Here is a 15,773-nt window from a genome sequence, read left to right on the forward strand (position 1 = left end):
GCCGTGTGCACAAAAAACTGGCTCTATTTGATTCTATGTGTGTCCTGGGTTTCAGGCCAACCTCCTTCCCCTGGTGGCTCAGGACCTAAAGTTTTATTGACTCAATGGCTGTGTCCCTGCAAACCAGCCCCCACCCCAAGTCATGCCCAGAATTGGTTCTGCACACAGCCTTGTTTTCTTCAGTAGCCCAGTTATGGGGCTGCAGTGCCCAAGGAATCTTTGCTCTGGTTAGAAAAATGACTCTGCTTTAGTCCACTTCTGCTCTGGTTAGAAAAGGGACTCTGCTTCAGTCCACAGTACATAAAATGTACTCAAGTAGAACAGGACATTCCTTTACGAATCACCAGTGCCCAGGTTATGAGCACTGTGCTTTTATACCAACCAGCACATCTTTCTGCTAATCCTTGGGCCAGCCCTGCATTGGGCTACATAATCCAGCCCCCAAAAGCTCTTTGTTGACCAGTCGAGATGCAAGTAGCCTCACAAACTGCCCCATGGCTCTCCCTGCCCCAGCCTAAGCCCTTCCAAATGGAGACAGTGGGTTGCTGGGCACTGAGCCAGGCTTGATTAATGATTGACTTCTTTAATATTTAAACAAAGCTCATCTCAGCCACTCTGCTCTGGAGATGGCCTTGTTCAACGTACACACACACCTGCTGCCTGGCCCGTTGCCCTGGGGAGCGAGCATAGGACAAACAGCACCTTTTCAGGCTCAATGGGGGATGGGGAGGACAGGAAGGAGAGAACTGTAGGAGAATATTTGGGAAATTAGTGTTCTAGAAACAAGACTGGGGAAAGAATGGGAAGGCCTCTGCCCCTGCCTTTCCTAGTTCATTATCCTCAGCTTGGGTCTGCCTGCCACGAGGATGCTACATCCAATATTGGGGATTCAAAGTGTCTGGATGAAGGTTCCATGGACTCCTGGGGAGGCTGGAAGTCAGTGTGTGTCAGAGAATAGGGAAGACTTGAGGGGAAAGAGCATTACAGCCAGTAACTACAGAGAAGGGGTATCCTGGCTGCAACTGAGCTGGTGGGAGGGTGGCCAAAAGAGGAGACCAGGTCTCTCTGAATTAAGAATCTGAGCCCTGAAGTCAGGTGTTCAGGGGACAGAGATACTAGGCTGAGATCTCCATGGACCCTACCTCTGTCCAGGTTTCGAAAGGTCTTCCTGAGATCTGGCTGAGCCCAAGCACTTGCTCCAGCCCCAGGCTCTACAGCATCCTCGTTTGATGACTCTGTCCCTGCTCTTACTTTTCTGTGCCATAATGTCCTTATTTGTCCCTATTACTATCAGCTCTATAAGAGCTGAATGCACATCAGGAGTGTGCTGACTAGTAACAACTCTAGTCAGCACAGGCCATGGTGAACAAAAGGACTTGGAAATTGATGGAATGAGTAAGTGAATGAATGAATGAATGAATGAATGAATGAATGAATGTCCCACTGCCCAAGTCCCTCCTCAGAGCTCAGCACCCCATGCACTGAGCTCATGAGAAATAGCCCCTTCTTTTCCTCCACAGCCAGCCTGTCCAACAGAGGGGCAGCCAGGACATCTCTGCCCCCTTCTCATCCGCCAGCCACAGTGGCCAAAGAGGCCACCACTAGGCACTGTGGCTCTGCATGACAAAGGCACATACATCCCAGGACTCCAAGCCTGTCACCCGGACTCCAGCAAAAACCTCGCTGAGCCTCATTGTCTATCCTCCCTCCCCCACCCACCATTGTAGAGTTTATGTCACCAGAATATTTCTTTCATGTCTAATTGCTTAAGAACTTGGTTGTTCATCAATTAAATCCAGATGTTCAAAATGGCATCTGAGGGTCTTTATTAATTACCTCTTTCCTCCAAACTCACCTCTCCCATGCCCCCTTGTTCCCCTCACCCCAGCCTCTCTGCACTGACATCACCTTTGGCCTTTGCCTAAGGTGCACGCCCCATTTGAATGCCTGTCCTCCAAGATGAGGCTCAAAATTGCTCACCAAACCCTCTGCAGCACTACAAGCCCACCCAGGTGCTCAGCTTCTCCCCTTCCTCTCCAGGAAGCCTCTTTCAATAAACCTCATCCCACCCCCATCTGCTTTTTCTAGTGTGTTCATTTTCAATCAGTACTCAGTACTCAGACACTTTTATCAGTGATCACTTGCTAATAGGTGGTTTTAAATCTGTTCTCCTGGCCGGGCGCGGTGGCTCAAGCCTGTAATCCCAGCACTTTGGGAGGCCGAGACGGGCGGATCACGAGGTCAGGAGATCGAGACCATCCTGGCTGACACGGTGAAACCCCGTCTCTACTAAAAAATACAAAAAAACTAGCCGGGCGAGGTGGCGGGCGCCTGTAGTCACAGCTACTCGGGAGGCTGAGGCAGGAGAATGGCGTGAACCCGGGAGGCGGAGCTTGCAGTGAGCCAAGATCACGCCACTGCACTCCAGCCTGGGCGGCAGAGCGAGACTCTGTCTCAAAAAAAAAAAAAAAAAAAAAAAAAAAAAAAAAAAATCTGTTCTCCTTCCAAGATGTACCTGTATGCTAAGAGCTCTCAGGCCTCTGAAGAAGGCACCTTATTGCATACTTCCTTCTCTCTTTCTTTCTTTCTTTTCTTTTCTTTTTTTTTCTTTTTCTTTCTTTTTTTTTTTTTTTTAGATGGAGTCTTGCTCTGTCTACCAGGCTGGAGTGCAGTGGTGCGATCTCGGCTCACTGCAACCTCCACCTCCCAGGTACAAGTGATTCTCCCACCTCAGCCTCCCGAGTAGCTGGGATTACAGGATGGCACGACCACATTCAGATAATTTTTGTATTTTCAGTAGACAGGCTTTGCCATGTTGACCAGGCTGGTCTCAAACTCCTGACCTCAGGTAATCCTCCCATCTCTACCTCCCAAGGTTCTGGGATTACAGGCATGAGCCACTGCACCTGGCCTTTATTGCATATTTCTTGCACACCTTCATGTGTACTCCTATCCCCTCCTCCCAGGACCAGGCCCTGGCTGGGCTTGGCAACAGGAGCTCTGCATGGGACCTAGGTCTCAGCTGAGCTGGAGGTCACTTGCTGTAAGAGCAGGCCAGAGGCCTAATGGTATCATTGCCAGGGTCGGACCCAGTGGACAGACCCGGAAGAAAGCCTTCAGCCAAAGACCACCTGAGGCCCCTAACAACCCTTTCTGTAGCCCCCCTCCTGCCTGGGAGATTTCCTGCACTGGGAAGGGAGACTCCCTTTGGTACTGGGAGGGGATCCAAGAGGCGCTGAGGCTATTGGCCCTTGCGACACGAACAGAAGCAGCTCCCCAGAGAACACCTGCCCTATTCCAGGGCCGGGACCCCAGCCCTGCCCCGCCCTGTCCCGTAGGATGCAAGGCCCCGCCCCAGCCCCGTCGGGTCCCAGAGAAACTGCCCCGCCCAGCGGCCCCCTCTCCGCCGCCGGCGCGCGGCTTCTTTCAGCACCAAGGCGAGGACAGCTCCCGGGCCGTCTCAGAGGAGAGGAGGCGAGGAGGGCGCGGGCCAGGGAGGCGAGCGGAGGGCAGGAGAGCGCAGGAAAGGAAAGGAGAGGTGGGGTAGGAGTGGGGAGGGAAGGGCAGGGGAGGGCACACGCAGGCTGGCGGGCGGGGCGTGGAGCCCGGGGGCGACGCCCACCCGAGCCGGACGCTGCTGAGCCCGAGGACAGACAGAGACGCCGGGAGCCGGGGACGCCTGTGGCTCCCGGCAGGGGCCGCCGCCGAAAGATGCCGGTCCGCAGGGGCCACGTCGCTCCCCAGAACACTTACCTGGACACCATCATCCGCAAGTTCGAGGGCCAAAGTGAGTGTGTGTATGTTGGGGCGGGGGGACGATCTGGAGTCCTGGTTCCGTGAAAGCGGGGGCCGGACCCCTTTACTAACTTCTAACCGGGCAAGGTGGTGAGTGCCGGGTACTGAATGCAAAATCCTTCCTTTGATGTCCCTAACACCTTCTCCTCCAGCGGGACCCGCTCGCCTTAAATGCTGTCCTCTTTTCTGGAACACAAGGAGCAGGGTGCAGCCCTTCCCTCCCCACCCCCAGCTGTTTCCTTGGTGCCCCAAGTCCGAACCTCCCCTTCCAGCCACTGCCCGCCCCCGCCCCCGCGTCCTCCAGAGGCTTTCCTGAGTCCTTCCTTTCCTTCCTTTTCATATCCTGGCGCTGGTCTTCCCAGGAGCTTTCCCAGGCCAGACCCCCATCTGGTCACATGCCTGCCTCCCTTTCTGACACTTTTCCTGTTTCCAGGAGGCCTTGGGCCTTCCTTCCACCTCATGACCCTCACTGCCCTAGTCTTCCCACAATCCCCAGGCCTGACTCCCTCCCTCGTTCTGGTCACTGCCCTGCTCCTCTGCCTAAATTCCCCTTACTGCCCCCAAGAGTCCTTATGATCTTTCCCTCCCTGCCTCCGGATCCTGGCTCCCATGGACTTTTTGCCTCCCACCTCCCACCCCAGGTCGGAAGTTCCTGATCGCCAATGCTCAGATGGAGAACTGCGCCATCATTTACTGCAACGATGGCTTCTGTGAACTCTTTGGCTACTCCCGAGTGGAGGTGATGCAGCAACCCTGCACCTGCGACTTCCTCACAGGCCCCAACACACCAAGCAGCGCTGTGTCTCGCCTAGCGCAGGCCCTGCTGGGGGCTGAGGAGTGCAAGGTGGACATCCTCTACTACCGCAAGGATGGTGAGGCACACTCAGGCCAGAGGCTTTGCAGGGCAGGCTTGGCCCTCTGTCTTGTCCAGCCAGGGTGGCCTTGGAGAAGGCACTGACCCAGGATCCAAAGGGCCTGCACAAACCCTGTTTCTTGTAGGGGCCTTGGTTCCTCCACAGGCATTGGATATGACGCCTTCTGAGGTCCTTTGCAGGAGCTAGGGATCAGGCTGGGCCACCCACTGGTCCTGGCCTGGGGCAGGGCCTCCCACTCTGCCATCCCTCCCTTGTGTCCCTGGTTTCCTGGCTCTCCACTCTGTCACTGTCAGCCCCAGCTGTCAGGCAGCTGGGATGGAAATTAACCTTCCCTCCTCTCCGTCTGCTCCAGGGATTAGAGGAGTCACCACCTCAAGGCCTCTGTGGCCAGGCAAGGCATGGTGGCTTTTGGCTGGGAAAGTGGGGTGGGCCTGCCTCATCCAGTCTTAGCTCTTTGGGGAGACAGGGTCTGGAGTTTTCCCTGACCAGGAGGCTCATTCAGATGGCGTTTGGGTTGTTACTGCCAGCTGGAGCATACTGCAAGCAGAACAGAAGCATAGGTCAGGGACTGAAGACAGAGCTCAGCAGCCCTTGGAAATCCTCCCCCACTCCCCAGGACCGCAGGGTCCTCACTGGACCTGGCAGGATGGGTGGGAATGAGGAAAAGAGCCTGAATGTCCTTGGAAATCTCTTGAATCAATGGCGCCCAACCTGGTTCTGCATCAGAATTACCCAGAGCATGTTTCCCAAAACATGCTTTCTCTAGAGAGAGGCTGACTCAGAAGGTGTGAGATGAGGCCAAGCGGGTATATTCGGAAATATCTCCCTGGTGGTTCTGATGTCCTGCCTACTTTAGGAACCACTGGCTTAGGTAAATCCCTTCATTTCATAGATGTGGAAGGGATTTGCCCAAAATCCCACTGATAGAGTCCAACCTGGGACTGGAACCCAAGTCTCTGGATTCCTCCCTCAGAGATTTCTTTTGAGTAACCCCAAGAGGAAAGAAAGGACCCCAGGTGTCTTTGTGTTTAGAGGCAGGATTTCTGGGGAAGGAAGTGCTCAGGAGAGATAAGTCCCCAGGGAAGGCAGGCATGAGGCCACCTGAGTGCAGATAAAGAATGGATGTCTCTGGATCGGGACTGAGGAGTGCTGAGAGCCCAGGTTTCAGGAGCCTGGAGTGTGTGGAACATGAGCATGTGTGTGCTTGCATGTGTGTGCCTCTGTGTGTGTGTGTGTGCTTACAAGTGCATACCTGTGTGTGTGTGTGTGTGTGTGTGTGTGTGTGTTTGCAGGCTTCTCAGAGTTACCGCTTCTCGGGTAGGTCCTGGTTGTTCCTGCTGTTGCCACTTGAGTAAGTGGCAGTGGGAAGTACAGCATGCAGGGGCAGCCGGGGGGGACTGGGAAGAATCTAGCTTAGTGTGGCAGCACTCACAGGGTTAATGAAGTCAGAATATTTTTAAAAGCTGTGACCTCACCTCCTCACATCATTGCAGAGAGGAGGTGGCAGTCAGGGGAGTGAGAAGGGTCCTGGGGAACAGGATGGGACAGCAGGAAATGGGGGGTGAGGTACAGCAGGTCCTTACTTTTCCTGTCCTTGACACTAGAGCTATACCTGATCCCAGACTCCAAGGGATGTCAGGTGATGGCTCTTGGGGTCCCCTCAGCACCCTGCAGGTGTCTGGACAGAGGGCAGAAGTCAAAGCCTGGCCTTGGCCCCCTGAGATCAGGACTCAGATCAGAATCCTGTGGGACTCCTCAGGTCTCAGAAGGGAACCTAGGAACCTTGTCTTGGGGGCAGACCCTCAGTGAAAATGGGAAATTACCCACATACCTTGTGCCCCATAAGTCCCAATCTACTCCCATCCCACCTTCGGCCCTTCCCTATCTTATTGCCCAAGGCTTTGATTACCTGAACCTTCCTGAAATTGTCCTGAAGCCCAGAAAAGTGAGCTTCCCAGCCTGCATTACACCAAGGGAAGGATGTTGTGCTCAGATAACTGATGTTCACCTTAAGGTCCACTCTGACCACAGACCGCATATAATCCTTTTTATTTATTTATGTATTTATTTTAAACAGGGTCTTGCTCTGTTACCCAGCCTGGCAAGAACATAGCTCACTGCAGCCTCCCATCTCAGTCTCCCGAGTAGCTGAGTAGCTGAGACTACAGGTGTGCACCATCACACCTGGCTATTTTTTTAATTTTTTGTAGGGATGGAGGTCTCACTATGTTGCCCAGGCTGGCACATGATCCTTTTTTTTACTATATTCACGTACATCTTACAGTCCTGCTGAGGGGCATCCTAATGGTGATTTCCTTCCTCCTCGGGTCAGTACCTCCCTTCCCCCCCAACCCCCAACTCCAGGGAGGTGGGAAGGGGTCCTGAGCAGATCTCTAGCTGATTTATACATAATCCTCTTTTCCTCTAAAGGGGTAATCCACTGAAAATTCTCGAAGTCAAAATGGAGGGTTTGTGTTCACATAGCTCCACGTTGTGCAGCTACAGACAGTTGGGCTCAAAGAGGCCAGGGCACTTGGCAAAAATACCACAGGAGACAGCTCAGAGACCCCTGGGAAACTGGCTCTTCCTCTATTTGCCTTTGCTAGGAGTGGTGAGAACCTAACAGATAAGGAGGAATGGGGATGTGGCAGGACTAGAACCGGTGAGAGTTTGGAGGGAAGAAAGGAGAGCACTCAGATCCCCCCAGTGTCACCCATGCCTGCCCTGCACTGGCACCTGCCTGAGAGCCCACCCCAGCCTACCTTTCCCGGGTCCTCTTCTCTGAGGATTCCAAACCAGAGTCCCCAAGCCAGGTCAGAGGAGTCCTGGGACTTCTCCAGTCCTCAGCTCTTGATGAGGAGGATGGGACAAGGGGCTGCTGTCTACCCCCACTCTCCCCCCATGTTTACCATATGCACACCCATGAATGCCAGGAGGACCAAGCCAGGAGGTGGCATGCAGTGGCCACTCTCTCAGTGGCAGCTTTTTGTAGCACCAGCCTCTCCCTGGGGGCTCACCACAGTGCTGGATCGGGTGTGCATTAGGAGAGAGAGGTGAAGACAACAAGGAGGCTGTGAGTGCCGGGAAACTGAAGGAAGGAGCCCATTCAAGAGGGAGAGAAGAACACAGAGAAGTGGGGTGTCCCAGGGTAGAGAAGTGGGGTGCCTTTGCTAAGAAAAGTACAAACCTAGAGGATAAGAAAGAATGGGAATTCCCAGGGGGCAGACAAACCTGCTGCCCTTGGTCAGAGAGGGGGGTGCTGGGAGGAGCTCCTGAAAGGAAACAGCGGGCAGAGACTGTGGTTCCTCCCCCAGGGCCCCAGCGAGGGCATGGGAACACTGCCACTCCTGGGCATAACCTGAGATGTTATACTTACCCACTTTTGGTCACCTAGATGTGGGCTTTTATTGTGTAGGGGCTCTGAGCCACAGGTAAGCAAGGACAGCCTGGGGCAGCCTGGGGCATTCGAAGAATGCTCTGCACTCTTCCAAATCCTCCTAGCCTCCTGTCTGCCTACCCCACAGGCCGCAGGTATGGGGGCGGGGCATGGGGTACCATGCACCGACACCCCACCCCAGCCCCAGCCCTCACTGCTATAACGGGCTGGTCTTTGGTCCATTCCCAGCCGCAATTTTCCAATTGCATCAATTTTCCAGTAACATCAATTGCTGGGTGCAGCCACTCCAAGACTTCGTTGGCAGCGCCCAGCAGCTGAGAGAGCCTGGAGGCCCTCTGCCCCTCTGCCCAGCTCTGCCCTCTCCCCGACCCCTGCCAGTCCAGATCTTTGCAGTGCCAGAAAGATTGACAATATAATCTGGTCTTAGGAGCAGTGTACCAGGCCACTGGCCAAGGAGGCTCCCTATCCAGGTTTCAGCGTCCAAGTGTCGCCATGCCCCAGGCTGACTAGAGTGATGGGCTTGGGCCTGGGAGTCTGGGCCTGTAGCACTGTGCGCCCAGGAGTGGGTGAAGCAGGCAGGCACCTCTCCCCGGTGTGGATGTCTCCCCTGGGCCCAGGCAGCAGATGGTAGATGGCTGCCTGGTGCCTGGGAGTCCAGAAATCCAATACGGGAGATTCCTACTCCCCGGGGAGGAAAGCGAGAGGGAGGATAGGGGTGGCTCAGCTGCACCCCAGCTCTGATGGCTGTGAGGAGGGGCTGAGGATGAAACAAGGAGTCTGGTGGAGAGTCATTCCAGTGAGTTCCACAGCAGCGATACTCCCACCAGCGTCCGGCCTGCGTCCCCCACACATCGGCTTCCATCCACTCAGTCAACAAACAACACCTGGGACAGGTGAAGCAGAGCCTAACCTGCCCTCAGGGAGTGCAGCTCTGCCTTCTCATTTGCATGGTCACCTGAGGCCCCTGCCCCATGAGGATCCTGCCCTTTGGGCCTGATACCTGCCAACAGTTTGAGTTGAGGGACATAGGACTCCCATGGAGAGGGTGCTCATGGGGTGCCCGGCTTGGGGCTCTTGGGTATGGGGTATTTTGTTTGTTTATTTATTTAAGACAGAGTCTCCCTCTGTCACCCAGGCTGGAGTGCAGTGGCATGATCTTGGCTCACTGCAACCTCAGCCTCCTGGGTTCAAGCGATTCTCCTGCCTCAGCCTCCCGAGTAGCTGGGACTACAGGCCCACACTACCACGCCCGGCTAATTTTTGTATTTTTAGTACAGATGGGGTTTCACCATGTTGGTCAGGCTGTTCTTGAATTCCTGGCCTCAAGTGATTCGCCTGCCTCAGCCTCCCAAAGTGCTGGGATTACAGGCATGAGCCACCGCGCCTGACCAGGTATGGGACATTTTAACTGGTATTGTTCCACCCACCGAAGGGGGCTGCAGCGAGACCCTGAAGGGGCAGAGTCTATAGCCTGAGAGGCACAGGGCAGCCAGCTGCTGGGTGTGGGTTGCCCAAGATGATGGGAAAGGTGGCTGGAGGGGCCTGCCTTGTCCCCACATGGACATCCTCCTCCGTTTCTGGCGCCCAGGCCACTGCTCTGCCTACTCCCTGGGCCCAGCCCTGTCTTGGGACCTCACACTCCTCCTAGGCCCAGAGCAGCAGCCTGGTTCTGGCCCCAGCACCCTCCTCCTAAACAAGTTCCTTCCCTTTTCCAAGCTATTGCATCCTGCAAAACCAGGGATCCTCTCTCCATGCTCCCTCCCAGCCCTTGAAAGTCAGTTTCTGAGAACCCCAGGCTCTCTTCTGCAGAATGGGGGTCCATGCCTGCCCCTCAGAGACCTCCTGAGGCCAAATATTCCAGCTGGCCCCATGCCCAGCACTTAGTGTACTTTCAACAACGAATTCCTCCCCGCATCACAGGAGCAGGGCATCTTTGCAGGATGGGAATATGGGAAGAGAGCCCAGGGCCAACCCAACTCCATGGGGTAGAATGCCCAGCCTTACCTCCCCACTTAATCCACCCCCATCTGCTCAGCTTTAATTACAGCAGAAGCAGACCTTGAGGTTAAGCTCTGAGCTGATGGCCGAGCGTGGACTTGGGCCTGATCTGATGCTACCTTATCTCCTAATGAGCAGCTTAGCCGCTCTCCCCACCTCTGCCCTGTGGGTGGAGCACCAGCTGTGCAGCCTTACCCACCCTCTGCCCAGTAGCTCTGGTCACTGTCCAGGCCTCTTCACCCCAGTGGCTGCCCTTCACTTGACCTTCACTCAGCCCCTTCCCTAGCCAGATCACTGCAGGAGGGGACTCCTTCAGGGCCCACTCCCCATCCCCCCAATGGTGTTTGCAGCCTCCAGCTTCCGCTGCCTGGTGGACGTGGTGCCCGTGAAGAATGAGGACGGGGCTGTCATCATGTTCATCCTCAACTTCGAGGACCTGGCCCAGCTCCTGGCCAAGCGCAGCAGCCGCAGCTTGTCCCAGCGCCTATTGTCCCAGAGCTTCCTGGGCTCCGGTGAGGCAGGGTGAAGGTGGCGGTGGGAGGGACGCATGAGGGTCCCCTGGTCCTGGCTGCTCTGACTTCTGGCCCTGGTTTCAGAGGGCTCTCACGGCAGGCCGGGCGGACCAGGGCCAGGCACAGGCAGGGGCAAGTACAGGACCATCAGCCAGATCCCGCAGTTCACACTCAACTTCGTGGAGTTCAACTTGGAGAAGCATCGCTCCAGCTCCACCACGGAGATTGAGATCATCGCGCCCCATAAGGTGGTGGAGCGGACACAGAACGTCACTGAGAAGGTCACCCAGGTGCGGGCCTGCAGAGCAGGGTGTGCGGAGCTGTGCCAGGCCTCCAGGGTCCTCTCCCAGGCTCTGGGCCCAGGCCCTTCTGGGGCCTTGGCCGGTAAAGAGATCCTGCCTGTCCAGCCTCTAATATCTGGTTCGAGCCCCAGGTGTCCTGTCCTGTTTGAGACTTAAAGACCTACAGGTCTGCCTGAGGTCACAGCTGTTGTGCCCAGCTCCTGGAGCCAGAGGAGGCTGGGGTCAGCAGGGCCTGTGAACGATGCTGACGCCTAGGCCTGGAGAAGCCAGGGCAGCGAGTGGACATGCAGGCTACCACGGGGTCCTGCCCAAGGCTCAGCCTGTCACAGGGAAGGAAAGGCAGAGAGGAGACATGCCAGGGCCAAACTGAGAGGAGAGCTGGCATGCGGGCGTCCCAGCCTTGTGCCACCCCCTTGCCTTTGAGACAAAAGCCACCCTCCCTACTTCCTTCCAATGTGAACACAGGCAGGGTGGGGCAGGGCAGGGCTGCCACCTCCAGCTATCTTTAATCAGCTTCCTGGGGGCCAGGCCCTGAAGGACCCCTGCAGCTCCTCCTTGGCCACCCCAAGGCAGGCTTCCGTGGGTCCTCTGCTCCAGCTCACCCTGCTGTCCTTTTTCATGAGGCTGGAAATAGGCCTAACCATTCCAGAGGGAAATGCAAGGAGCCCTGCTGGAGGCTCCAGCGACCACAGTCCTGGCACTGACTCCCTGTGTGATCTTGGCCAGGGAAACTACCAGCCCCCTTTCTAGACCTCAGGGCTTTCATGTGCAGGAGAGACATTGACTAAATGGTCTCTGGGGACCCATTTGACATTGAGTAGTTCTGGCCCCAGGAGACAGACAAAGCTATAAGCCGTAGCCAGGGGTCCAGGCCAAGGTTGAGCAATGCAGAGCCCAGAGTGGCCTGCTCCCAGCTTTCCTTTCCCAGCTGTCCCTGTGTTGGGGCTGGAGGCAGCTCTTTTCCCTCCTGCCTGTTTTCACCTGAAGCACAGTTGCTGCTGGAACCAGGTGTGGGGAAACCACTCAGCACCTCACTGAGCTCAAGGATCCCAAGGAGGGCAGGACGCCAGGCTGCAGGACTGTGCCCTATGAGGTCAGGCAGAGTGGCCCAAAGGCCTGACCCTGGGAAGCCCCCCAGCTGCTTACCCCAGGGCATCTTAGGTTGATGCCACTGTTGGGGGCTGCCATGGGGGGGCTGTTAGACTGGAAAGTAGTTGGTGAAGACAGCCAGGCCTGGCTGGGCCTATAGTCCCGGCACCTGCCCAATCTGCCTGCCCCTGTTTGTTCCTCAGCTTGGCCCCTCTTGGCATCACTCCCCCACTCCATGTGGGTCTTAGGTCCAGGAGGTGCCTGACAGATCTCAGGGGAAAGGGCAGGCGAGGACCCAGATCAGGGAAGTCACATCGGCCTCAACCAGAACTTGAAGAGCTTCGACGGCTGTGGCCTCACACCAGAGCCTGGGTGTCCTGAAGGCCTTGCACCTCTGGGGGACTTGGGCAGGGTGGGCTTTGCCACAAAGGGCCCTCAAGCTGGCTTTGGAGGCAGTGGGAGATTTTGGGGGTCCCCCTGTCTGGGGGCCCTGAGGAGCTGAGGAACTCTCCTCTCAGCCTACTTTAAACCACCCCCCACCATTCCTTCTGTCTCCCTCCCACTCCCCACCCAGGCAGGCCTAGGGAAGGGCCTTGTTTCACCCTAACAGGGTCCTAGCGGCCTCTGATACCCAGGGTGTGACGGCAGCTGCTCCTGATCAGGGAGCCCCAGTTTCCGGTGCTCATTCAGGGACCTGCAGTTGAGAGCTCATGTGGACCAAGAGCTGGGCACATAGGGAGGAGAGGGCCGGCAAGGGAGCCAAACTCAGTGAGCCCATGACTCAGTGGAGCACCACCATGCAGCTGGGTAGATACAGGGACAGGGAGAAAATAAAAAAAGAGCCCAAGTCTATGTGGATTCAGAGGGGGCTTCCTGGGGAAGTACGAAGTGAGGCCTCAAGGCTGAGCAGGTCACTGCAGGGTGGGGACATGGTAGCTGCGCTCAAGGGTTTGGATGTCAGATAGGGACCCTCTGGTTGAAACCAAATGGATCTGCCTTATTGTGATCCCACCTCCTAATTGATTTTGTTTCCAAGGTCAAACCTTACATTGCAAATTTTCCTAAACCTGAACCATCCACCAGATCTCATCTGGTGGGAGAGGAGGTCCATGGAACACCCTTCCGGCTCCATCCTTGTCTGGAGCAGTGTCTGATGAGGATGAGGGAGGAGGAGGGTGGACGGGGAATTGCTGTGTAGAGCAGCGCGTGCCATCTCCGTGAGAATAGATGCATCTCACTAACTACATGAGAACAGATGTATCTCATTTCCTCACTACCCGTGGCTTTTGTTGTCCTTTGTGATTTCATTTTGCAGATGAGGGAACTGAGGCTCACAGAGGTTACAAAACTTGTGTAAGGCTCACCTATAGCACATGTCACACCTGGGATTCAACCGGGGAGGCCTGGCTTCAGTACCCATGCCCTTCCTAATGCCCTGGCTGCCTCTCGTGTTGGGCAGCTGGGCCTAGAGATCCTGGGTTAATCACAGTCTTGGAGGTGGGGGCGGGAGGGGAGAAGGGAGAAGTGAGGTCTCTGCAGAAGGTGATGTTCCAAACTCTTGGACATGTGTGGGGAGGAGTCAGTTTTCCTTTGTCCAGGACCTGTTGAGGGTCCAGGTTGGCTGCACCCCTACCCCATGGACTATTTCCATGAGAGGCTCTGAGTTGGTCCCAGAGAGGGCACTCACTGGTCCAGCCTCCCCAGGGCCCTCAGAAAGGAAGACGCTCTTCTAGGGGTGACCTGTTCCCATCAGGAACCCTGATCACAGGGGGCCTCCCAAGCCCACCAGAGAGGATCAGCCCACCAGTTACCCCTTCAGTGGGCTCTTGTGTGGAATGGGCCCACAGATGACCATGGGCCTGGCCCTCCCCTGCCCTGGCTCCACCCACTCCAGGATGTTTCCAAGGCAGCTTGTGAGCATCAAACCTGGGGTCGCTATGGGGCAGAGCCATACCCCTCCTCTTGCATCCCAACTCCTTTCTCTGCACTTCCTCCCGAGGCATCTGTCCCCTTAGGAACCTGCCTTCTCAGACATCCCCCACCCTGTCTCTCCCTCATCCCCTCTGCCCACCAGAGCCATGGTCATCCACCCTCTCCCACTACACCTTCCCCAGGCCTCAGCCCTCTAGGCTGGTCTCACCAGCTGTGGCTGCCCCCGACCTGACCACCCTCGGCCTCACCCCTAGGTCCTGTCCCTGGGCGCGGATGTGCTGCCTGAGTACAAGCTGCAGGCGCCGCGCATCCACCGCTGGACCATCCTGCATTACAGCCCCTTCAAGGCCGTGTGGGACTGGCTCATCCTGCTGCTGGTCATCTACACGGCTGTCTTCACACCCTATTCAGCTGCCTTCCTGCTCAGCGACCAGGACGAATCGCGGCGTGGGGCCTGTGGATATACCTGCAGTCCCCTCACTGTGGTGGATCTCATCGTGGACATCATGTTCGTCGTGGACATCGTCATCAACTTCCGCACCACCTACGTCAACACCAACGATGAGGTGGTCAGCCACCCCCGCCGCATCGCCGTCCACTACTTCAAGGGCTGGTTCCTCATCGACATGGTGGCCGCCATCCCTTTTGACCTCCTGATCTTCCGCACCGGCTCCGATGAGGTGAGCAGACCCTCTCCAGGCCAGCAGCTGTGGCTGTCCTCTGCACGCTGGCCTCAAGCCCTCCCTGCTGCACAGCACTAGGTGCGGAGAATACCTGGTACTGGGCACTTTTGCTGAAGCACGTGGAGGTGGAGAGGAGGCCCCTAACATGTCACCTCCCAGCCCTGGAAAAGGACCTGCCGAGGCTGCACCCCCAGGCCTCTGCCCCTCTGCCCCCTCTCCGAGTAGGCCCTGGTAAGAGGAGCAGGCTGCCCATTCCAGGATGGGCACTCATGTGGTCCCGGCCCCTCATGCTCACTTCCAAACTGCACTCACCCTGGAGGGAGAAAGGGATCCCCAGGCCACTCCCCAGTGCACCCTGGGTCCCACCTCGCCCCCTAGCCCTCCACTATGCCCACCCGGCTGCCCATAGGTGACATGAAGGCATCTACATGCCTTTCTCATAGCTTCCAGTCCCACGGTCTCCTCTTGCCCACTCTCCTCAGGATCAGCTTTTCACTGAAATCGACTCTGCCTTCTGTGTTCCAGTACCCCCTCCTCACCCCAGCCTGTCCAGCAGGGGGTGTCCAGCAGGGCTCCTCTCCTCCAAGCCCCCGTAAGACACAGCAAATCCACCCTCCTACCCCGCTGCCCCCACCTGGACACTGAGTGGCCTTCGTACTCATCCGTGTCCCATCACCAAACTTGCCAGCCTCCCGCCCCTCCACACAACTGCCACAGCAAGTTTCAGATCGCTTACTTGACCCTGTGTTCCACCTTCTGGGATGTACAGGGTCCTCAGAATTTTCAGTGGCTCCCCAAGGCCTACAGAATAGAAGCCAAGCTGGTGATGGACCCTGAAGCCCACAGGGCCCCTGCCCGCCCTGCCCTTCCCGGGCACGGCTCTCGCTGCTCCTCCATGTTCCATATGCGCACCAGGCTGTAGTGCCACGCTCGGTTTCCCATGTGGGCCACGCACTTCACACCTCAGTGCCATTGCTCATGCTGCTCCTTGAGACAGGAGTGCCCTTTCCCTCTCCCTCCCGTCTGCCTGGAGCCCTAGCCTCCTCTCTCTAGGCTCACCTCATGCGTCACCTCATCCATGAAGCTTCCCCTGACCTGCCTCTGCAGACTTGACCTCCTCTTCCTCTGTGCTCCCACTGGACTTCTGTCCTAGCAACCGGAACACTATTTTGAGCTTTAGGCTGAGATCC

The 15,773-nt window shown here is 56.5% G+C and overlaps 1 protein-coding gene across 9 annotated transcripts in view; it reads left to right on the forward strand.

Annotated features, from left to right (window-relative positions):
* The first annotated feature begins 3,417 nt into the window (after positions 1–3,417).
* KCNH6 (potassium voltage-gated channel subfamily H member 6) overlaps positions 3,418–15,773 on the forward strand; it is a 28,572-nt gene continuing 16,216 nt past the window's right edge. For 8 of the 9 annotated variants that reach the window (XM_077972370.1, XM_077972372.1, XM_077972376.1 and 5 more), the window contains exons 1-5: positions 3,418–3,787; positions 4,437–4,667; positions 10,416–10,577; positions 10,662–10,867; positions 14,155–14,580. In XM_077972370.1, the coding sequence (XP_077828496.1) occupies positions 3,712–3,787; positions 4,437–4,667; positions 10,416–10,577; positions 10,662–10,867; positions 14,155–14,580 (1,101 nt within the window). In that variant the 5' untranslated portion in view covers positions 3,418–3,711. The remainder of the gene's footprint in view (positions 3,788–4,436; positions 4,668–10,415; positions 10,578–10,661; positions 10,868–14,154; positions 14,581–15,773) is intronic. The other variant, XM_077972377.1, reaches the window with a different exon arrangement.

This window comes from Macaca mulatta, chromosome 16 (assembly GCF_049350105.2).
Source record: "Macaca mulatta isolate MMU2019108-1 chromosome 16, T2T-MMU8v2.0, whole genome shotgun sequence".
NCBI lineage: Eukaryota > Metazoa > Chordata > Mammalia > Primates > Cercopithecidae > Macaca > Macaca mulatta.